The sequence below is a fragment of the Schistocerca nitens genome, chromosome 1 (assembly GCF_023898315.1).
Source record: "Schistocerca nitens isolate TAMUIC-IGC-003100 chromosome 1, iqSchNite1.1, whole genome shotgun sequence".
Lineage (NCBI taxonomy): Eukaryota > Metazoa > Arthropoda > Insecta > Orthoptera > Acrididae > Schistocerca > Schistocerca nitens.
Genome location: NC_064614.1, coordinates 1,105,522,352 through 1,105,546,465, shown reverse-complemented (window position 1 = coordinate 1,105,546,465; position 24,114 = coordinate 1,105,522,352). Strand labels below are relative to the sequence as shown.

Below are 24,114 nucleotides of genomic sequence, written 5' to 3'. Positions count from 1 at the left end.
CATTTCAACAATTCCACTGGAATGGAGTCTTCACCACTTGCTTTGTTGTCTTTGAGTGATTTGATGGCTTCATGAATTTCTTACTCTGTTGGTAAGAAATCTTCCAGATTTTGTGATAATGCTGGAAACACCAGTTTAACTGTTGGAACTGGACAGTTTAAAAGCCTTTCAAAAAAAATTTACTAGTACTTCATAATTTTCTTTGTTATTTAATCCTATTTTGTAATTTTCATCAGTTGCTCACATTCTCTCATAGTGCTCAGAAATGAGGAATGTCCTCCCCACTAACCTTCCGACCCCTCCTGCAGTGTTATTCCACAGCCCATCAAACCTACACAGTATCCTCGACCATTCCTTCTCAACCCCTGCTCCCAATGCCTCACCTCTTATCCCCATAGTAGATATAGATGCAATGCAAGTCTCACACATTTTCCCAACACTACCTACTCCAGTCCAATCACAAGCTTCAACTATCCTATCAAAGGCAGGGCTACCAGTGAAACCAATCATGTGATCTACAGGCTACGTTGCAACCACTGTGCTGTGTTCTACAAGGGAATGGCATCCAACAAGCTGTCTATCCACATGAACGGCCACTGACAAACTGTGGGCAAGAAACAGCTGGACCACCCAGTTGCTGAGCATGTTGCCCAACACAACGTTCTTCATGTCAACGACTGCTTCACAGCCTTCTATTTCAACAATGCACAACAGTCTTTTTACCTCTCCTCTTCCCCCCTCCCCAATCTATCAAACCTCCTAACTGCATGGAGATACCATACCCTCTCACACCTCGACCCTGTATGCTCACAATAGCAACATTTTACCATCCCCCACCCCTATCCTGCTATACCTCCCCCTCCCTGCCCCACCTCCTTACTCCCACCACCCAGACTGCTTCTCTCATCATGCACTGTAGCTCACAATCTGGCCTTGGCAGCCAAAGACAGTGATCATGTGAGTGTGAGTTGTGTTTGCATGAAAGTGTGTATGTTTGTTATCTACTTCAGAAGAAGGCCTTCTGGTTGAAAGCTTACTTGTTTAGCTTTTTTTTTTTTTTTGTGCCTTTTTATGACTCAGCATCTCCACTATATGGTGGGTAGCAGTGCATCCTTTTCATAATATAGTTATTATTCCATCATGGATTTTTCATTGTTTTATATAATAAGTATATGAAACTTATTGTGAAACCTAGTTGCAATTTTATGATTAATATAATGCCCTTATATCCCTGAACTTTGAAATGTAACAGTCCATAAAAAAACCCACTTAAAATGTACATTCTCCAGTATAATTTGGGATCAAACATGTAAACAGAAAGTCGTAATATTTAATATGCCGGAAAAAAATTATATCAACAAAACTAACTACTACATTGCAATTATGTTGAAGTACAAAAGCACTGTAAATGATAGGAATATTTTCTGTGAAGGGAGCCTCTAGTAATTAATAAAATATGTTAATACATTATTGCAATTATGTATTCGAGAAGTTGTATTCGAATCAAATCACGGACATAGACTAATACAGTACTGTGCTTGCTGTACAGGAGCAAACATACATTTATATATTTATTATCAGTTTTTAAATACATATTTTAATTGTTATTTAATCAAAAAACCATTTTAAACAATGGCGAGGATTGTTTGGAATTGTTTAAAAGGTATATAAGATGACAGCCATGTTGGCAGAGTCGGTCAGTACTTTGTGTGAAGTTGGACAGGAAGCATGTAGCTTGTGGAGTAAGATTCATTTCATTATTGTAAGTATGTTACTACTTATTTGAGTTTTGTAAAGATGCTTTGATTTTTTGAGATCGCAATAAATACTCTGTTAAAACATTATACTTGATTAAATATTAATTTAACTTTATAGTTAAATGTCATAGTTGCTGGGCAGTAGTTAATGATATGAGGAATACTGATTCAAAAACTAAAATTAATAATATAGAGTTAAGTATACATAATGATAATTTTTCTGATCCTTATATAGTTAGCAATATATTTAATGATTACTTTATAGATGTTATTGAAAATGATACTTGCATGAAACAGGAGAGGCAGTTTAAATATGATAGGGAAAAGGAATGGGACTCTTGTAAGCTACCTACAGTAACCATCAAGGATGTAACACAGCTAATTGACAGTCTAAAACATAAAAGATCAGCTGGATGGGATGAATTTTCTCCTTTTCTACTGAAAAAATGCAAGGGTGAGTTAGCCATTAGTCCACCTAATAAATTGTGTACTTGAAGAAGGTGTGTTTCCGAAGAAACTGAAACTTGCTATAGTTAAACCTTTATATAAAAAAGGGGAATGAAAGCAACCACAGAACGACAGAGCAATTGCCTTAGCCTCAGTGTTTGATAATTAATTGAAAAAATAATGCTAGAAATCTTAATCGAGCACTATAATACGAATAAATCAATAGGAGATTTGCAACATGGCTTTAGAAGTGGTCGGAGCACCATATCTGCAGCAGTACAGTTTGTACACTGTCTGATAGAGAAAATAAATGAGGGTTACCAAACGGCAGGAGTGTTTTTAGATCTTTCCAAAGCGTTTCACAGAGTCCATCATGGCGCTCTTTTAAGTAAACTTGCTTGTAATGGTGTCACTGGGAGACTATTGCTTTTAATAGAATCTTACCTCAAAGATAGACAACAATGCACAGAAGTTGTGTATGATAATGGAGAGGTAATCGAAAAAAGAAGGTCAAAGATAAGAAATATAAATTTTGGTGTGCCACAAGGCTCTATCTTGGGCCCCTTTTTGTTTATTTGCTACGTGAATGATTTCCCAAAAGTATTAGACACCAGTCATCGTATTACTATGTATGCTGATGACACCTCTTTGGTTTGATGGGCACGTAGTAATGATGACCTAAATTCAGTGGTACAGAATTTGGTTGAAAAAGCCCAAACACATTTTGAAAAAGAAAACCTGAGGGACAATATTAACAAAACTAATTTAATTTATTTCAAGACAAGTGGCTCAAATAAAAATACTGTTGTAAATGAGGACATTCAGGAAAATACCTGTTCAGAATGTAAATTTCTGGGGATATATATAGATGGCAGACTTTCGTGGAATCGGCAAATAGATCATGTCTGTGGTAAAATAACATCTAGTCTGTATTTACTAAGGAGTTCAATATCTAGATATTGAAGCAATACAAATAGCGTATTTTGGATTGGTGTATCCCCACCTATCTTATGAAATTGTATTAAGGGGTGGGTGTAGCCAATACAATAAAAGAAGGATATTCGTATTGCAGACAAGAGTAATAAGAACTATGGCAAAAGCAAGACCCAGAACTTCATGCAAAAACCTGTTTATTAATTTTAATATTATGACTATCTATGCAGTATATATGTTTCAATCAATATTATTAGTGAAAAAAGACAAGAAAGTGACAAACAGAAATATGTAAATCCATGATTACGATACAAGACACAAATCAGACTTTCATATGGTGAGCAGAAGATTGAATCTAACAACAAATATCCCATTCATAAAGGGTGCAATATTTTATAATTCACTGACAAACAACCTGAAACAGCTTTCTGGTAGAATTTTTAAAAATGACTTTAAAAAATGGCTTATATTGAAGTGCCCATACAGTATGGTGCTGACATGATTTGACCTCAGGAATGCTATGTTAAATATACTTAAATGATCTTTTACTTAATAGCATGTAATCTATATATATTGTGTATCAGGAATCTAAATGTAATTATTGTAACATTGCCCATGCATGTTAAATACATGTTTCAAGCTGTAAGATAAAAGCTGTCTAAGAATCCAGGACCATGGCTGTGACAGATCATGATGAATAAAAAAATAAAACCCCAATATTATTTTTAACAACTAGCTAGTAACTTTAAATCACATAGTGACTGAAATCAATCTGTAAAATAAAGAATTTCAATATTTATGAATGATGTTGCCATTTATCCAAAATATATTGATAAGTGTTAGTGTCAGTGGTGTTGAGAAACAGCTGAAATTGTTAAAACTGAACAATGCACCAGGGCTTGATGGAATCCATAGGAGGTTCTATACTGAATTTGTGTCTGAGTTAGCCCCTCCTCTAACTGCCATCTATTGTACATCTCTCAAACAAAAAGCCATGCCCAGTTCTTAGAAAAAAGCACAGGTCACACCCGTCTACTAGAAGGGTAGTAGAAGTGATCCACAAAACTAATGTCCAATATGCTTGCCATAAGTTTGTTGTAGAATCTTAGAACATCTTCTGAGCTCAAACATAATGAGATATCTTGAACAGAACGACCTCCTTCATGCCAACCAGCATGGATTCCAAAAAATTGATGTGAAACCTAACTTGCACTTTTCTCACATGACATACTGTAAGATTTGAATCAAGGCAGTCAGGTAGATGTAGTATTTCCTGATTTCAGAGAAGCATTTGACTCAGTATCACACCTAAGCTTATTGCCAAAAGTACAATCTTTTGGGGCATCAAGTGAAATTTTTGACTGGACTGAGGACATTTTGATAGGGAGGGCACAGCATATAATCTTGGATGGAGAGTCATTGTAAAATATAGAAGAGCCCCAGGGAAGTGTGTTGGGGCCCTTGCTGTTCATTTGTATATTAATGACCTTGCAGACAATATTAATAGTAACCTCAGACTTTTTGCAGATGGTACACTTATCTATAATAATGTATTGTCTGAAAGAAGCAACATAAACATTTAGTCAGATTTTGATAAGAGTTCAAAGTGGTGAGGAGATTGGAAACTTGCTTCAGATATTCAAAAATGTAAAATTGTGCACTTCACAAAATGAAAAAAAAAAAACACGGTATCCTATAATATCAATGAGTCACTGCTGGAATCGGTCAACTCATACAAATACCTGGGTGTAACACTTCATGGGGATATGAAATGGAATGATCACACAGGCTCAGTCATGGATAAAGCAGGTAGTAGACTTTGATTTATTGGTAGAATACTGGAGAAGTGTAATTAGTCTACAAAGGAATTGCTTAAAAATCAGTTGTGCAACTGGTTTTAGAATATTGCTCAAGTGTGTGGGACCTGTACCAAATAGGACTAACAGGGGATATTCAATATATACGGAGAAGAGCAGCACGAAAGGTTACAGGTACGTTTGATATGTGGGAATGTGTCACACAGATACTGAAGAAACAACTGGCTGACTCTTGAAGATAGACGTGAACTATCCAGCGAAAATCTACTAGCACAACTCAAGAAGTGCCTTTAAATTATGACTCTAGGAATACACTACAATCCCCCTGTTTATCACACACATAGGGGTCATGAGGATAAGATTAGAATAAATATAGCATGCACAGAGGCAGTCACACAACTGTCCTTCCTGTGCTCCACATATGAGTGGAAAGGGAAGAAACTCTTGTAACTGGTACAATGGGATGTAACTCCCACTATGCTTTTCATGGTGGTATGCTGAGTATAGATGTAGGTGTAGAACACAAGTTCGAAAATTTTCAAAAATCGGTTTAGATTCTAGCATGGAAAAAGGACTAAATGTTGTCAATGAGTTTACTCAAAAGGTATGTTCCATTAGATAATGGTAAAAAGGCAACAGGACTATTTTTGACATGAGAAAGGCATTGAATTCCATGAACCACACCTCACTTCTTCACAAATTAAAGATGTATAGGATCAGGGACACTGATTTACAGCAGCCTGACCTTCCTTATGACAGAAAAAACGAAGTAATTGTAACTTATAATTCTTGCAATTACTCCTCAAACTGGAAAACAATTTCTCAAGGACACCTCTAGGTTCAATACTGGTTCCCGCATAGATCCTGAGATATCAGTACCCAGAAGAACCACCTCTGGCCGTAATAATGGCCTTGATATGCCTGAGCATTGAGTCAAACAGAGTTTGGATGGTGTGTACAGGTACAGCTGCCCATGTAGCTTCAATATGATGCCACAGTTCGTCAAGAGTAGTGACTGGCGTATTGTGACGAGCCAATTGCTCGGCCACCATTGACCAGACGTTTTCAATTGGTGAGAGATCTGGAGAATGTGCTGGCCAGGGCAGCAGTCGAACATTTTCTGTATCCAGAAAGGCCTGTACAGGACCTGCAACATGTGGTCGTGCATTATCCTGCTGAAATGTAGGGTTATGCAGGGATCGCTTCCAATGAGCGTTCGCTGCGATGTCGCCAAACACGGATACGACCATCATGATGCTATGATGCTGTAAACAGAACCTGGATTCGTCCGAAAAAATGACGTTTTGTCATTTGTGAACCCAGGCTCGTCGTTGAGTACACCATCGCAGGTGATCCTGTCTGTGATGCAGCGTCAAGGGTAACCGCAGCCATGATCTCCGTGCTGCTGCAAACATCGTCGAACTGTTCGTGCAGATGGTTGTTGTCTTGGAAATGTCCCCATCTGTTGATTCAGGGATCGAGACATGGCTGCACGATCTGTTACAGCCATGCAGATAAGATGCCTGTCATCTCGACTGCTAGTGATACGAGGCCGTTGGGATCCAGCATTTTGTTCCATATTAACCTCCTGAACCCACTGATTCCATATTCTGCTAACAGTCATTGGATCTCGACCAACGCAAGCAGCAATGTCACGATACGATAAACTGCAATCGTGATAGAGTACAATCCGACCTTTATCAAAGTCGGAAACGTGATGGTACGCATTTCTCCTCCTTACACGAGGCATCACAACAACGTTTCACCAAGCAACGCTGGCCAACTGTTGTTTGCGTATGAGAAATCGGTTGGAAACTTTCCTCATGTCAGCACGTTGGAGGTGTCCCCACCGGCACCAGCCTTGTGTGAATGCTCTGAAAATCTAATCATTTGCATATCACAGCATCTTCTTCCTGTCAGTTAAATTTCGCGTCTGTAGCATGTCACCTTCGTGGTGTAGCAATTTTAATGGCCAGTAGTGTATGTGTGTGTGTGTGTGTGTGATGAAGAACTTGCAGTGATCATGATATCACATAAGCAAACCATGTAAAGTTATTAGGTGGTCTAACTCTTAAAAATTTAAATTTGAAGATACCCACACACTACTTAAAAGACAAACTGAATTGCTTAGTATACGCAATGCACATTTTATTTTATTTATTGATTTTTTTTTCAGATGCCACAAATATAGATGCCAGAAAGATAAGTCTGTCTTTGCTACTTTGAGTCAGTAATTCATTATGGCATAATCTTCTGAGGAAATTTAGCAAATTTACAAGGCTCCTAATTACAAAATAAAATGATTAAAATATGCATGTTGTCAAACAACAGATATCCTGTTGGCCACAGTTAAAAAAATTAAAATTTCTATCCATTCCTTCCCTTTACACGTACAAGGTGTGATTAAAAAGTAATGGGAATTTTTGTGTTTCTTAAAGAATCTTTATTTATTCATTGTCAGCTTTTCCCCCTTCAAAATAATCTCCCTCAGTAGTAATACAATTGTTCCAGCACTTTTTACAGTCTTGGAAGCACTTCTGGAACTCACTTTTCATTACAATGTTCAGCTTCTTCAGTGATTCTGTTTTTATCTGATCTATTGTGGAAAATGATGTCCTTTCATGGTTCTCTTCAGTTACGGCAATAAAAAATGATTTGATTTGATTTGATTTGATTTATTTCGTGTTCCATAGGTCCAACTGTGTTGGATACACAAGGACGTGGAACGAGTCAGTTTTTTACAAATACAATCTGATAATCTAATAGCATATACAGAAATTTGAGTACATAATTATATAAAAATTTATACAGTAAATTCTTTGGGCAGCAATACAGAAAAAGAAAATACATATTTTCTTAGAATCATTAAAACACTACAGAACACAGATACGGAGAACACACAGTTACAGAGCTCAGGTTAAATAAAATTCATAGTGGCATTATGTCAACTTGTATTATATAATATTAAAATATTACAATTTATTTAGTTAAAATTTCATCTAGACTGTAAAAAGCTTTTTCTAGCAAAAATATTTTTAGTGCTTTCTTAAACTCACTCTTGTTATGAATCTCTGTCTTTATTTTGGGAGGAAGAGCATTGAAGAGTTTTGCTCCAGTGTAGTGGACACCCTTTTGTGCCAAGCTCAAATTTCTGAGTTCACTGTGTATGTCATTCTTCCTCCGTGTATTATGCTCGTGATAATTACTGTTTGGTTGAAATATCTCTATATTTTTACAAACAAAACACATGAGAGAAAAAATATATTGGCATGTAGTTGTGTATATTTTAAGATTACGAAAACTATTTCTACAAGAGTCTCTTGGGCGCAAACCACATATAATTCTTAAAGCTCGCTTCTGTGCAATGAACACTTTCCTTGCTAATGGCTGGTTGCCCCAAAAAATAATTCCGTACTCAATGAGACAATGAAAATAGCCATAATATGCCACTTCTGCAGTGTTAGGTTCAACACATGTAGTGACAACCCGTAAAGCATAGGTAGCAGAGCTAAGCCTCTTACAGAGGTCAATAATATGTGAAGACCAGTTCATTTTCTTGTCAATGTGCACTCCAAGAAATTTTGTTGTTTCCATTCTAACTATTGGTTGATTACCACATGTCACACTTATCTCTCTCTCTTTTTCTGTTTTTGTACAGAATTGAATAAAGCTGGTCTTACTGGAATTTAATGAGAGACCATTCACCTTGAACCAATTAACTATATCTGAGAGTATGTGATTAATGAGTTCCTCAAGATTGTTGTCTGTTCTACTGCTCATAAAAATTGTGGTATCATCAGCAAATAATGTAAATTTACACGGCAGGCTTGTACATGATGGTAGATCATTTATAAAAATCAGGAATAATAGTGGCCCAAGAATTGAGCCCTGGGGCACTCCACATGTAATGGAACTCCATTCAGAATCTGAGGAAGTGTCACATACTCCACCCAAGCTATTCAACACAACTTTTTGTTTCCTGTCTTGGAGGTACGATTGTAGCCAATTGCCTGCAACACCACTTATTCCTACTAATTTTGCTTTTTGCAAGAGAATCTGGTGATCAACACAGTCAAACGCTTTGGATAAATCACAGAAGACACCAAGTGCTAGCATTTTTTCATTAAGAGTTTCTAGGACTTCATTTGCAAGTGCGTAGACTGCATCTTCTGTTGAACGGCCCTTTTGAAAGCCAAACTGGCTCTTACTGAGAACTTCGTTCTTCATGAGATGAACAGTAATTCTTACATGTATTAGCTTTTCTAGAATTTTGGAGAAAGCTGTCAGCAAAGAGATAGGTCGATAGTTAGTTAGTTCAGCTTTATCACCCTTTTTGTACAGGGGCTTCACAATGGCATACTTAAGTCTAATGGGAACAACACCTTTCTGAAGGGAAGCATTGAAAATATGACAGAGAATGTCCCTTATCCACACACAAGAATATTTCAATAAATTACTAGATATATTATCAACCCCTGCAGAATTCGTACTTTTTAGAGACATGATGATTTTTTGAATTTCTTCTACAGTAACAGGATTAAGGTGCATTTCTGAAATTTTGTTTGAATATACGGCTTGACAAAGAGTTACAGCTTCGTCAACATCGGGCTTGCAACCAATCTGTTGAGTTACTGATAGGAAGTGTTTATTAAAAATCTCAGCCACCGTTTTGGGGTTATCTACTAGGATACCTTCATATCTGATATTATTTATATCTTCTTTACTTGTTGTATCTCTTCCTGTCTCTTTTTTTACAATGTTCCAAATTGCTTTTATTTTATTATTAGAATTATCTATTTTCTTCTCATAATAAAGGGCTTTTGATTTCTGTATTAGTTTCTTCAAAATTTTACAGTATATTCTATAGTGTTCCCATTTTTCTACATCTTTACAGAATCTTATTGCAGCATAAGTTTCCCTTTTGGTTTTACATGACTGTTTTATACCTTTTGTAATCCAAGGCTTGCTTACAGAATTGGAGGCCCTGTTTCTGACCCATTTCTTGGGAAATATTTCTTCAAAAAGAGCACAGAATTCATTTATAAAACAGTTAAATTTAGTATCAACATCATCATGGCTATATACTAAAGACCAATCCATTTGCTGCAACCTGTGGTTGAAAGTTTCTTTCGCCTCTACATTAATTACTCTTATGAATTTCCATCGAGGAAATTCTTTTTTGAACAGATTAACGTCATAAATAGTGAGAATTTGTCCATCATGATCTGAAAGCCCACTTATAACCTGCCTGACAATATAATTCTGATGTCTATTTACATCTAAAAAAATGTTGTCTATCATAGTTTGGCACTCGGATGTAATTCTTGTTGGGAAGTTTATTACTGATGTCAGATTGTGTAAGGTCATCACAATCTCAAAGTCTATTTTATTCTTATTTTCTGTCAAAAAGTTTATATTGAAATCACCTAATACTACAATATCCTTCGCTTTTGAATGTAACCATGACAGTAGTAGTTCCATTGAATGCAGAAAAGTTTTTATGTCACCTGAAGGAGCCCTGTAGACAGCCAACACTATTATTGGGTAGAATTTAGTTGTTATTTCTGTGGCACATGCCTCAAATTGTTGTTCCACACAATATTCCTTAATATCTATAGCTTTGTATGCTACACTATCCTTAACATAAATTGCTACTCCACCTTTATCTTTACTTTCCCTACAATAGTATGTTACTAAAGTATAACTTACTATAGATGGCAAGGCACATTTATCAGTAACATGGTGCTCAGTTAAGCACAAAATCTGGGCATTATTTATACTGTCCTTTTCACTAATGTTAATAAGGAGTTGGTCTGTTTTGTTTAAGAGGCCCCTTATGTTTTGATGAAAGAAAGAGATGCCTTCCTCTTGCTTTTTTATTCTATTAGTGCTGTTACCTGACTGAGAATCCATTGGAGTCTGCCTTGAGACAGGAGAGAGGAGACACCTGACACTACCTACTGTTGTCCCTTCTTTTTCTTCAGGCCCACACATAAAAAATCGTTGAGATGAGAAGGAGGCTCAGCATTTCTTCTGTCCAACAGCCTTCTATTTGTTGTTGTTGATGGTGGTGCTGTTTCTGACACTTCAAATGTTGGTTCTACCACTGCTGCTGTGTTTCCTTGTGAACTTGGAGTCTTCTCGTTTTTGTTATTTTCGTCTAAAATAATACTTGGCTGATGAGGAACAGTAGTTCCTTTGTTGTTGAAATCGATGTCCACTGTTATTTCTGTTAAAATTTGATCTTTTTTTACATGTTTTGCTGCTGCTGATGAAGTTTCTAATGAATTTTTTTGAGGCGTCTTCGTTGTGGAGTCAGGCGATGGCAATGCAATTATCGTTTTGGTTTTGAATTTATTTTGATGGTTTTTTATTACCCTGGTTATCAGGCTTGTCAGATATTCTTTCCCCAAGCCATTCAGGTGAAGTCCGTGTTGGGTGTGGAATCTACGTCCAATACTGCTTATATCAACGCATTCCACGTTTTTAAAATGTCTGCAGATTTTTGCAAACTGACTGTTGGCACTTTCTATTTCTCTGTTAACACATGACCATCTTACAAGATCATAGCGATGCGGAATATTGACAAGTATTACGTTAGTGTGAGTGAGGTTCCTCAGACACTGTTTAAGATCGCGCGTTGCACTCGCTGTCTCATTTTTGTAGACATCGTTTGCGCCTCCCATAAGTACAACGAAGTCTTTGTCATGCAGATTTTTTGCCTCTGCGGATTCGGTCATTTTTTTAATTTCGCTAAAAGAAGTTGCAGAGGGCCATGTCCAGCGTATATGGTCGCTGAGGCAACGTAGTGATTATGTTTTTGCAAAAAAACCATGAACAAGCATTGAGGTGTGAGTGGGAGCATTATTATCATGCAATTTCCACGAGTGATTTTGCACAATTCCGATCGTTTTCTTGATTGCTTCACACAAATGGTACATAGGTTACGGGTAGTATTCCTTACAGACCATATGACCATAAGGTAGGAGCTCATAATGCGCCATCCCATTGTTATTGAAGAAAACAGTGAGAAAGAACCTTAACATGTGATTGGACCTGTCGAATTTTTTTCAGTCTTGGCTCTTCAGGAAGTTTAAATTGGAATGACTGGGCCTTGGCTTCAATGTCATACCCATATCCTCATGATTTTTCACCTGTTATAACCTTCTTTAGAAGTTCTGGATTGTTGTTGACTTCATTCAGCAATTTCTGAATGATGTCTGCACAATGTTGCTTTTGATCGAAATTCAACAATTTTGTAACAAACTTTGCTGCTACATGTTTCATGCCAAAAACATCCAAAAAAATTGCATGGTATGAGACAAAAGATAGCCCTACATCATCAGAAATCTCTCTGATGATTACATGGCAATTTTACAGAACGATTTTATTTACTTCTTCCACATTGTTAGCAGTAATTGTTGTACTACGGTGTCCAGGGTAGTCGTCATCTTCAACGTCTTATCAACCCTCATTGTCATCTTTATAGCACTTGTAAACTCATGTCTTACTCATGGTAGATTCGCCAAAAGCCATTGTCAGCATTTCAAATGCAGTGTTGCACTTTCTTCCATTTTTCAACCAAAATGTAATGCAAATTCTTTAATCCATCTCTTTCAAAAGTAAAAATTTGCCAGGCCCTCAAAAACACATATATCCTTTTTGACTGTCAATAATAAACTATATATTCACAACAACTCAAAATGCAGACTACACCAGTTACATTTGTACCAACAAGATAAAGAAAAAAAATTAAAAATTGAAAATTCAATGCAAAAAGCCAAGAAATTAAAAAAATTCTGTTACTTTCTCATTGTATCTCATATGAGGTGCTGACGTCCTTATATAAACTCAATATACACTTGACCCTTTTCATTTACACCCAACTACAGCACTTGTTACAGAAAAATTTTTAAACTTCCTACACACTATTTAAAATGCTATGCCCAAGCAGTCAGACTATATGGGGTATTTACAATAAAAATAAAAGGTAGTAATACATATAACATGGAGATTGGTACACTGAAAGTATGGTTCTTTACTCATCTGGTGGAAAAGTGTTAAGTGTTATTATTCAATTGAAAACTTCACTGAGGAAGTTTCAAAGATTGAAAAATGGAATTAAAATGTTTTATTTTTTGAGCACTAAAAATTATAGTAAGTGTTCATGTAGAAGCATTTCAGAAATGTATATAAAGAATGTGAACTTTTGTATTTTTCTTAAAAAATGTTTTTACTGTAAATCTTGACATGTCTCCTTCACATCAAATCAAATGACTTGAAAACTGTATATAAATAAATCACATTCCACACTGCACCTGCTTTACAATGGCTGTTTCACTCCTATGTTTTCTTTAAAAAAGATAATAGGACAGAAAGCAGTGATTCCATGCACACAATTAGCCTTTGAAAAGATGTGAAGGTCTGCCTTCCATTTCCTTTGCAAAAATAAATTTGCACAACATACACTATGCGATAAAAGTATTTGGACACCCCCCAAAAACATATGTTTTTCATATTATGTGCACTGTGCTTCCACCTACTGCCAGGTACTCCATATCAGTGACCTCAGTAGTCATTAAACATCGTGAGAGAACAGAATGAGGCACTCTGCGGAACTCACAGACTTCGAACGTGGTCAGGAGATTGGGTGTCACTTGTGTCATACGTCTGTACACGAGTTTTCCACACTTCTAAACCTCTCTAGATCCACTGTTTCCAAAGTGATAGTAGAGTGAAAATGTGAAGGGACATGTACAACACAAAAGCATACAGGCCGACCTTGTCTGTTGACTGACAGAGACCGCCGACAGTTGAAGAGTGTCATAATGTGTAATAGGCAGACATCTATCAAGACCATCACACAGGAATTCCAAATCGCATCAGGACCCACTGCAAATACTATGACAGTTAGACGGGAGGTGTGAAAACTTGAATTTCATGGTCAAGTGGCTGCTCATAATCCCACACATCACACCAGTAAATGCCAAATGACGCCTTGCTTGGTGTAAGGAGCATAAACATTGGACGATTGAACAGCGGAAAAACACTGTGTGGAGTGACGAATCATGGTACACAATGTGGTGATCTGATGGCAAGGTGTGGGTATGGCAAATCCCCGGTGAAAGTCATCTTCCAGCATGTGTAGTGCCAACAGTAAAATTCGGAAGTGGTGGTGTCATGGTGTGGTCATGTTTTTCATTGAGTGGGCTTGCACCCCTTGTTGTTTTGCATGGCACTACCACAGCACAGGCCTACATTGATGTTTTAAGCATCTTCTTGCTTCCCACTGTTGAAGAGCAATTCGGGTATGGCGACTGCATCTTTCAACATGATCTAGCACCTGTACATAATGCATGCATGTGGTGTAGTGGTTACATGACAATAACATCCCTGTAATGGACTGGCCTGCACAGAGTCCTGATCTGAATCATATAGAAAACCTTTGGGATGTTTTGGGACACCAGCTTCGTGCCAGGCCTCATCGACCGATATCGATACCTCTCCTCAGTGCAGCACTCCATGAAGAATGGGCTGACATTCACAAATAAACTTTCCAGCACTTGATTGAACATATGCCTGCGAGAATGGAAGCTGTCATGAAGGCTAAGGGTGGGCCAACACCATATTGAATTCCAGCATTACCGATGGAAGGTGCTACGAACTTGTAAATCATTTTCGGCCAGGTGTCTGGATACTTTTGATCACATAGTGTATATATCCAGTGGTTACCATAAGACCATAAGTTGTCAGGAACATGAATGATCATGATAATCAGGTATCATATTTTGCACAAAAAAAAGAAAAAAAGAAAAAAATCAGTTAAGAAACTTAAGCAAGACAGAATTGCTGGTCAGTATTTCCCTAAGCAGGCATAATGTGTAGTACTGTTGACAGACACATTTAACCACAAAAGTGATTCAATCCCTAGCTTTTGGAACTAATAGTTCCTTTTTCATAGATGAGAGAGTGATAGGTTGAGGAAGTTTCAAGGGGGGTTTGAATGACCTGTCCTTCATTTTATCCCTCCCTGACTTTCATGTCATGTGGAATTCTAATGTTTTGGAATCTGACTATTGATGTGCAACAATATTTATGGATTATATCACAATAACAGCTTGTGAAAAAATAAAATTGGGGGTTCTGAAGAGAATCATCATTTAAAATTATTTTTATATTCACTTATTGTAATTTTTTTTCTTTCAGTACAGTGGTTGTCCACACATTTTGAAAAGTTTCATCATCCTCTATCTACTAATTATTTTACTGTACTATAAATTGCAAATATGACAACATACATAACACCAGTCAGACAGAATAACATGAATACACAAAAATAATTTGAAAATTATTTGAAAAAGCATCAAAAAAGAAAGAAAGTTACTTACCTGAACAGAATTACATTTCCCATAACATCTCATGTAAATATCATATGGAATTGGTGGTAAATCAAGAAGACCAAAGCTAACAACATCAAAATGGATCATTTTCATAAGCTGCTCACCACGTTTCTTGACTCTTCTCAACATCTGAGCATGCAAATTAAACATAATTCAAACTTCAGTTTCTCCCATTGTATAAAATTTTCAAGCAATTTATGGGTTTACTGCCATCTTTAAGAATTTGTCATATTTCAGATGACTATCTCGTTATTTTTAGGGCACAAGTTTGATGGGAGAATGCTGTGCAAGGAAAGTTAAGCCCTTGGCAGGTGGGACTTAGCTGGCATAGCCCTACCTCTACTAAGGGTTTAGATTTCCTTGCACAGTGTTTTCTCATTACATTTGTGCCCTGAAACTGACAGGGTGGTTACCTGTCGAAATATCGGCAGCTGCCAAAGATGGCTGTAAATTCATAAACTTTTTGAGCAAAACTGTGTTGTTTAACACAAAAATAAAGTTATACACAATTAAAAAGTGGGGTGTGTCATTTCTATACAAAGTATAATGAACAATTATAGCATAAAACATTATGTCTTCCTGAAAAATCTGAAGCAGGAAATTAAATAATGTGCACAAGACATACAACAGAAGCTTCCTGCAACATGCTGTACAATATTTATTACATTTACTTCAGACAGAAAAAAACAGCAAGTAGTTCAAAACTGATAAAAGTTTTGAAGTTAATTGTATTTAAATATCTAATTAAATAGTGAAAATATTTATGTCACTAATGATGTGAAAACTGAGTCTGGTAGCCAAACCTGATCAATAATTATTTTGACAATATTTGTGATACAAGAAGAATATTTATTTACAACTGCAATTTAAACTCTAGTTTTAAAATTTTTTAACCAGTTCATTCCCGAAGAGACATGGTAGAACAGAAAGTAAAATACAACAAAAATGAAGCTTACAGGAAACATAATAAGAACGATAATCCACCATACAAATGACAAAGAGTAGTGGGAAGGCTGTACGAGACAATGGAGACACCAAGGGAACTGTTACTAAATAAATTAAGAAGTAATGGATGACAAGGGCTAAGTAGATGTTGGATTGCTATTTCCGTTTCCAGAAGTCAAAGAGTCATGAGCAGTTAAGAAGGTGGATGAATGATGCGTTCTGCAAAGAGAGAGGAAAAAATACTTTACAGAGACACCTGTTTGCTTCTTGTCTCCACTTCAAACCACATGCTGCAGCTGTTATTTTCTTGTTTCCACTTCTGTCATAAACAAATTGAGTCACTCATAAAGAAGACTAATGGAAAAATAGATGTCACCATTCATGCACTAACAATAAGGTTGACACAAAATGTTCAATGTACACAAAACAGAGTTCATGACAAACACAACTGACAGAGTGGTATTATTGGTTGATGTGTCACATTGTACATTCCTCACCAATCGGGGGGCTGCACACCATTCTACTGTTGAGCAAAGATATCTAACTGGTCCAAATGATGAAACAGATGATGTAGTTGCTGCTGTTTTGGTCCACAATTTATTCAGGAACAGTAGATAGTTTACCAGCAATCTTGACAAATGTAAACTTCAGCTGATAGACCACATGTGTGCTTCCTTGGTTATTTATGTTTCGTCTGTGATTTGGCTACATTATTCAGTACAGTGCGTGCACAGAGTAAGCTAACAGTTGGAACCCTCACCCACATATGAGCCTTAGAATAAGGAAGTATTATTAAAGGTGTCATAGGGTGCATCAGGTTAATTATGAAAGTTGGATAGATGGCAGAAGCTAATTCTGGAACATGGTGAAAAGGTTGTCACATGGCTATGTACGTGTATCTAAACTCAAAATGTACTCCTCTGTAAGCAATGGTTCATTAAATTATAATTGTACTCCATTCAATTTAATCACAAAGGGCAGCTACTGTAGCTTCTAGAATGCTATTGTAGAGGAATAGTACGGCAAAGATGAGGGCACTGTGTTGAAAATGTGAAGGAGCATCCCTCTTGGAAGAATTGACTTGGCAAAAAAAAGGCAGCTGAGAGATAAGCAAGGAAGTAGTGTCAAACAGTGTAAAGTCTAGGAAGGAATAACAAAAATATTGTGAAAAGCAGACATACACAACACATAGAGCAGGAATTGAACTGCAAACAGGCAAAATGTAAAGGCTTCTAAGCATTTAAGCTTTTGGACAAAAAAGTCCTTCTTTGGAAATATTCTCACAAGCACAAATCACACACACATGGCCATTGTTTCTGCTGCTGTGAGGCCACAGCAGCTGGAGACAGAGGCCGTCTGTGTGTGTGTGTGTGTGTGTGTGTGTGAGAGAGAGAGAGAGAGAGAGAGAGAGAGAGAGTTTTGTGCTTGTGTGAATGTGTGCGTGTTTTCTATTCTGGACCAGGAATCATTTGTCTGAAAGCTTAAATATTTAGCAGTTTTTTCATTATGCCTGTCAGCAAGAAATTAGTTGCTTTTTAAAGCATGTTTCTCTAAGAAAGTCTAGAAAGATTTTATCTGCATCACAAGAGTTAGATGAAGAATTAAAAGACAGACAAGTAAATAGTACATAAGCAAAATTATGTTAACAATGAACAAGGTGACCCAATAAGTAAGAGTGCCACCTCAGTCTCCAGGTTTCTACACACATCAAAAAAAGTTTTGCATCACCCCGGTTCCCAGAACTCCTGAAGACTGTGGATTTTGTATCACAGACACAGTCCCTTTGACTGTTGAGAGATGTCACTAAACATGCCCAAAGATGTAAACAACCATGCACGAGCACCACCTATTAGGCAGACGGGGTCAGTCCGACAGCTGAACAGTTCCAGTCATTCCAACAGAAAGGACACGGCTCATGTTGTCTGTAGTTCAACCATGCCTAGATAGTCAATAATGCAGTTCGATCACATCCACATTGTTACTTTGGGCCAGGAAGGGCTCTCAACAAGGGAAGTGTCCTGGCATCTCTGAGTGAACCAAAGTGATGCTGTTCGGACATGGAGGAGATACAGAAAGACAGGCACTGTCAATGACATGCCTCTCTCAGGCTGCCCAAGGGTTACTACTGCAGTGGATGACCACTACCTATGGATTATGGCTCAGAAGAACCCTGACTTCAATGCCACATGTTGAATAATGCTTTTTGTGCATCCATAGGATGTCGTGTTATGACTCAAACTGTGTGCCATAGGCTGCATGATGTGGAAATTCACTCCCAATGTCTGTGGTGGTCTATCTTTGCAACCACAACACCATGCAGCGCCGCTTGGTATAGATGGGCCCAACAACATGCTGAGTAGACCGCTCAGGATTGGCATCATGTTCTCTTCACTGATGAGTGTCACATATGCCTTCAACCAGACAATCATCAGAGACATGTTTCAAGGCAACTTGGTCAGGCTGAACGCTATAGACACACTGTCTAGCAAGTGCAGCAAGGTGGAGTTCCCTGCTGTTTTGAGGTGGCATTATGTGGGGCCGACATACGCTGCTGGTGGTCATAGAAGGTACTGTAACAGCTGTACGATACTTGAATGCCATCCTCCGACCAATAGTGCAACCATATCAGCAGCATATTAGCAAGCCATTCATCTTCATTGACAACAATTCACGGCCCCATATCATGAGCATCTTGTGAATGAGTTCCTTCTGGGTAACAACATCACTCGACTAATGTGGCCAGCATGTTCTCCAGACATGAACCCTATCAAACATGCCTGGGGTGGATTGAAAAGGGATGTTTATGGACGACGTGACCCACCAACGACTCTGAGGGATCTATGCCGAATCGCCGTTGAGGAGTGGGACAAGCTGGTGCAACAGTGCGTTGATGAACTCGTAGATAGTATGCCATGACAAATACAGGCATGCATCAATGCAAGAGGACATGCTACTGGGTATTAGAGATACTGGAGTGTACAGCAATCTGGACCACCACCTCTGAAGGTCTTGCTGTATAGTTCACTGCATTCACTGACACAGTCTGTATGGTGTAGCAATGATAATCAGCAACACAATGTATGTTGAAGAAAACTTTTATTAAATAACTGTAGGACATACACACAAAGTGTGAACATTTGAAAGAAGAACTACACCATGACGAGCCAGACTGGCTCCAGCTGCCAGAGACTGTGGTCATGTGTGTGTGAGTTGCATTTGCATGAGTGTGTGCATGTGTGTATGCGTCTACTTTTGACAAAGGCCTTGTTGGCCAAAAGCTAACTTTCCGTCAGTCTTTTTGTTGCGCCTATCTGTGACTCAGCATCTCCACTATATGGTGAGTAGCTCCTATCCTTTTCATTATATTATTGCATTCCATCTTGGATTTTTCATTATTTGATGAACTGTTTTAAAATACATAGCCTATTTCTTCCTCTTTCCACTGAAGTGGTTCTCTATTCCTAATGAGGTTAGCAGTGATGAGGTATTAAATTGTGATTTTCTTAATTTCCTTTGCAGAATGGTAATATGTGACAAGTGGAAGACTATAGCCTTATTTTGGTTAATTTTCAATGGGCTTGGATTGAGTAACAATGAAGCAACAGAGCTCATTATGTGCCAGTCCCTTTAATACAGCATGAGAATGGGAAAGCAGTCCCAAAATGGCTCCTATATTTATTGAGGGAGTCTATGTGGTAGCTGATCCATTTCTCATGAAGTCCCATCAAATGAGACACAGTTATTAACAAACAAGGAGTACCATACCAACTGTCAATATAGAGTCACTAGTACTAGCTAGTGGTATTGATAGGAGCACAGGTGTGGAAATAGCCATTAAATGTATGAAAAGCAACACAGAGGAACATAACAATGGATCTGGTGACAGATTATATGAATTTTATTGATCTATGAGAGTGGATGACTACAGAAAATTCACACCAGTTACACCTAATATCCTGTCACCATGTGTTAATCTTATGAAACATAGCACAAAAATACTCTGAAACTGTTTTACCATTTAAGTGACATGGATCCTTCCTCTTAACTCCAGCACTTTTTGAAGTCCAGATACGCTTGCTTTGTATCGCCTTGATTTGTCCACTCTCTTTCATAGCAGTCCTCTTCCTTGTTCCACATTTTTCTGGCTACATTTAGCTTCCATTTCCATTCTCCCCTTATTCCTTTCAAGATTGTCTCTATTAATTTCCAACAGCTATGTCTTAGCAGCAATCTGCTATCTGTCCCATATGACATCATCAGCAACCATAACCCTTATCTTCACTACCTGGCCCTTTCCCTCAATTAAATAAAGTATTAAAAATTGTGAAAATTTTGTTTTTGGGTGTCAAGAAGTCCTACTCCAGCAATTCTTATTTCTGTGTTTTGTAGTGAATATTTTATCTCTAAATCAACCACTTGTCAGGCAACACATCATGGCATTCACTGAAATGGAAGTTCGTTTCAAAGTCTTGTTTTTGGGAGCAAATGCTTCATAGACATGCTAACTGCATCAAGAAACTGATGATTCTTGCATTTTATACAAAACAACAAAGTGTGCTATAATCATTAGCTTGTAAATTATGGTCCTCCTCAGCCAGTTCTCCAACCATTTCCCCAAAGGAGCTCTAGCTCTGTTGTTGCTATATTAAGAAAGCAAAGAACAATACCACTTACCTGTTGTTGTAATCTTGTCTTCCTTGCACTTTCAAAATTTATGGAACTCTGTTTCATTTTTATGCTGACATTCTTTATTTCCTCAGATTTGTCATCCTCAAAACCTTCATCTTCAAAAACTTGCTCAGATCTTTCTAGTGGTGGTTTGTTTCTGAAAATGTAAGGTACTGAACATGTGAATGAGACATAAATATAGAATTGCGAGATTATACATTTCATGACTAATATCCATCATTTGGTATTATTTACTTTAATTATTAAGAAACACAAAACATTTTTCTCATTTCATTAAGATGCCAGGTATTACTTTCACACAGAGATGGTCATTACAAGTTGTATGCACATGAGCCATGGGAACATACCATCACTATGGTACTTCATGTACTTTGTATCCACTTGACAACAGCTACAGCCAAGAACACATGACAAGGGGCAAATAAATGCATGTGCATCCACATATACAACTCAGGCAGAAAATGAATAAGTTTTTTAAAAGTATTGCTGGCTGTGGAATCAAAAATTAAAAACTTCATATTTATTCTTGGTATTTATTTGGAAATCATCTTCAAATACTAACTCTTTCAGTCATTTTGCACATGTTATGTGGCTTGGCCACCACGTGTTTGTCCTCATAGATGGATCAAAATTCATGTACTGGGTTCACAAGTACAGTATGCATTGCACTAGATGATGTCATCTCATGGAATTAAGTTACAGGTTTGTGTCAAGCTGAGCTGCATACCATCCAGGCATTTCTTTATCAGATTGTCTGAGAATGATAGGCATCCATTGTCCTCCAACAATGTAATGCACTTGATGTAACTGTACTTCCCATTGGGGTGCCCCAGGAAATCCATCAGCTTTTCTACACCTTATAAGTTTTGATTATTCAATGGCAGAAGAACATATTACTCAGCACAATATAATGGACTTATTGACCTGGGCCATATGGATATGTCCTTCCCACCTCCTCCCTCTCCACTAAATGTCTGTTTCTCATTTCTGTGTTTATCTACTGTTATTACTTCCTCTACACACTAAATGGTAGTCTTCTCTTGTCATTGTGAGTAATAAAACAATACATACTCACCGTTTTTGAGCAACTGTGGCATTTTCCTTTTCAACAGCCAGTTTTAATTCTTGAATCCTTTTTTCTTTGCGCTGATTTTCAGCCAAGTCATAGTTACCAGAATCCATTTTCTTTTCTTCTTCAACTGAAGATTTCTGCTGTTGTGAAGAATTCTTTGCATCATTATCCTGAGCAACAATTTCACTGTTACTACTGTCAGAAGTACTTGAATCACTATCTTCATCAGAATCTGTGCACTCTTCAAAGTCAGATTCATAGTCCTACAAATTCAAAATATTGTTTAGAAGCTAGTACTAACTTTTATCTGCCCAAAAAATAAGCATTCATATCAGGAGTCTCATTTCAAAAAATCGGAAACAACATCATAAATTAACAGAGCAGGTAAATGAGTGGCTAACAGCAAAAATTTCAACAATGTACTTTAAAAGCTATTCATTCACAATTTCAAAGAGTAAGTAATAGCCTAAAACAAACAGTACCTGAAATAACATGAAAACAATTGCCATGCGACTGTGTTCACTTTATTTAGTTGTTAATGAACTATGACCAGCCTCTGTAGCTGAGACTGCCAATGCAAACCTCAAGAGGTAAGGGAGGTTAAATCCTGGTGATGCGAAAGATTTACTGCCAGCAATTGGATGACAACAGGACAAGAGGTGGTGACATAATGTTCCCAGTCAACAGTCCTTGCAAAAATGCCATGGATTAAATTTGAGACCTCTCCACAGTGTCTCATGAAGTGAGGGCATGTTACACTGTTGATGGTGATCTGCCCAGTGGATGGGGACATTAAGCTCAGCGACTCCCATGATGCTATTCGACAGGAGAATTAAGCTATGTGCCAGCACTGGATTTCACCCTCTCTCTAACATTCATCCATTACAACACAAACTCAACACTACAGCATACAAGCACTCACCACACAATCTACGTAACACAAACACATACTTGACATTTCTTAACTAGGATATTGCTAAGAATGACAATGCAAGAGTCCTGCATCTGCTCTCCTACAATCATTCTCTGAGTATGGAACTAATCTAACATTAAATGAATGATACGTATTCATGTTGTTGTTGTGGTCTTCAGTCCTGAGACTGGCTTGATGCAGCTCTCCACGCTACTCTATCCTGTGCAAGCTTCTTCATCTCCCAGTACCTACTGCAACCTACATCCTTCTGAATCTACTTAGTGTATTCATCTCTTGGTCTCCCTCTACGATTTTTACCCTCCACGCTGCCCTCCAATGCTAAATTTGTGATCCCTTGATGCCTCAAAACATGTCCTACCAACCGATCCCTTCTTCTAGTCAAGTTGTGCCACAAGCTCCTCTTCTCCCCAATCCTATTCAATACCTCCTCATTAGTTATGTGATCTACCCACCTTATCTTCAGCATTCTTCTGTAGCACCACATTTCGAAAGCTTCTATTCTCTTCTTGTCCAAACTAGTTATCGTACATGTTTCACTTCCATACATGGCTACACTCCATACAAATACTTTCAGAAACGACTTCCTGACACTTAAATCTATACTCGATGTTAACAAATTTCTCTTCTTCAGAAACGATTTCCTTGCCATTGCCAGTCTACATTTTATATCCTCTCTACTTCGACCATCATCAGTTATTTTACTCCCTAAATAGCAAAACTCCTTTACTACTTTAAGTGTCTCATTTCCTAATCTAGTTCCCTCAGCATCACCCGATTTAATTTGACTACATTCCATTATCCTCGTTTTGCTTTTGTTGATGTTTATCTTATATCCTCCTTTCAAGACACTGTCCATTCCGTTCAACTGCTCTTCCAAGTCCTTTGCTGTCTCTGACAGAATTACAATCTCATCGGCAAACCTCAAAGTTTTTACTTCTTCTCCATGAATTTTAGTACCTACTCCAAATTTTTCTTTTGTTTCCTTTACTGCTTGCTCAATATACAGATTGAATAACATCGGGGAGAGGCTACAACCCTGTCTCACTCCTTTCTCAACCACTGCTTCCCTTTCATGCCCCTCGACTCTTATAACTGCCATCTGGTTTCTGTACAAATTGTA

At 37.6% G+C, this 24,114-nt stretch overlaps 1 protein-coding gene across 2 annotated transcripts in view; it reads right to left on the bottom strand.

The window, feature by feature from the left end:
- LOC126198787 (cytoplasmic dynein 2 intermediate chain 1) overlaps window positions 1-24,114 on the bottom strand; it is a 161,461-nt gene that overhangs the window by 109,385 nt on the left and 27,962 nt on the right. For both annotated transcript variants that reach the window (XM_049935367.1, XM_049935360.1), the window contains exons 6-8: window positions 22,064-22,323; window positions 20,974-21,124; window positions 15,343-15,483 (exon numbers count right to left, since the gene is read on the bottom strand). In XM_049935367.1, the coding sequence (XP_049791324.1) occupies window positions 15,343-15,483; window positions 20,974-21,124; window positions 22,064-22,323 (552 nt within the window). The remainder of the gene's footprint in view (window positions 1-15,342; window positions 15,484-20,973; window positions 21,125-22,063; window positions 22,324-24,114) is intronic.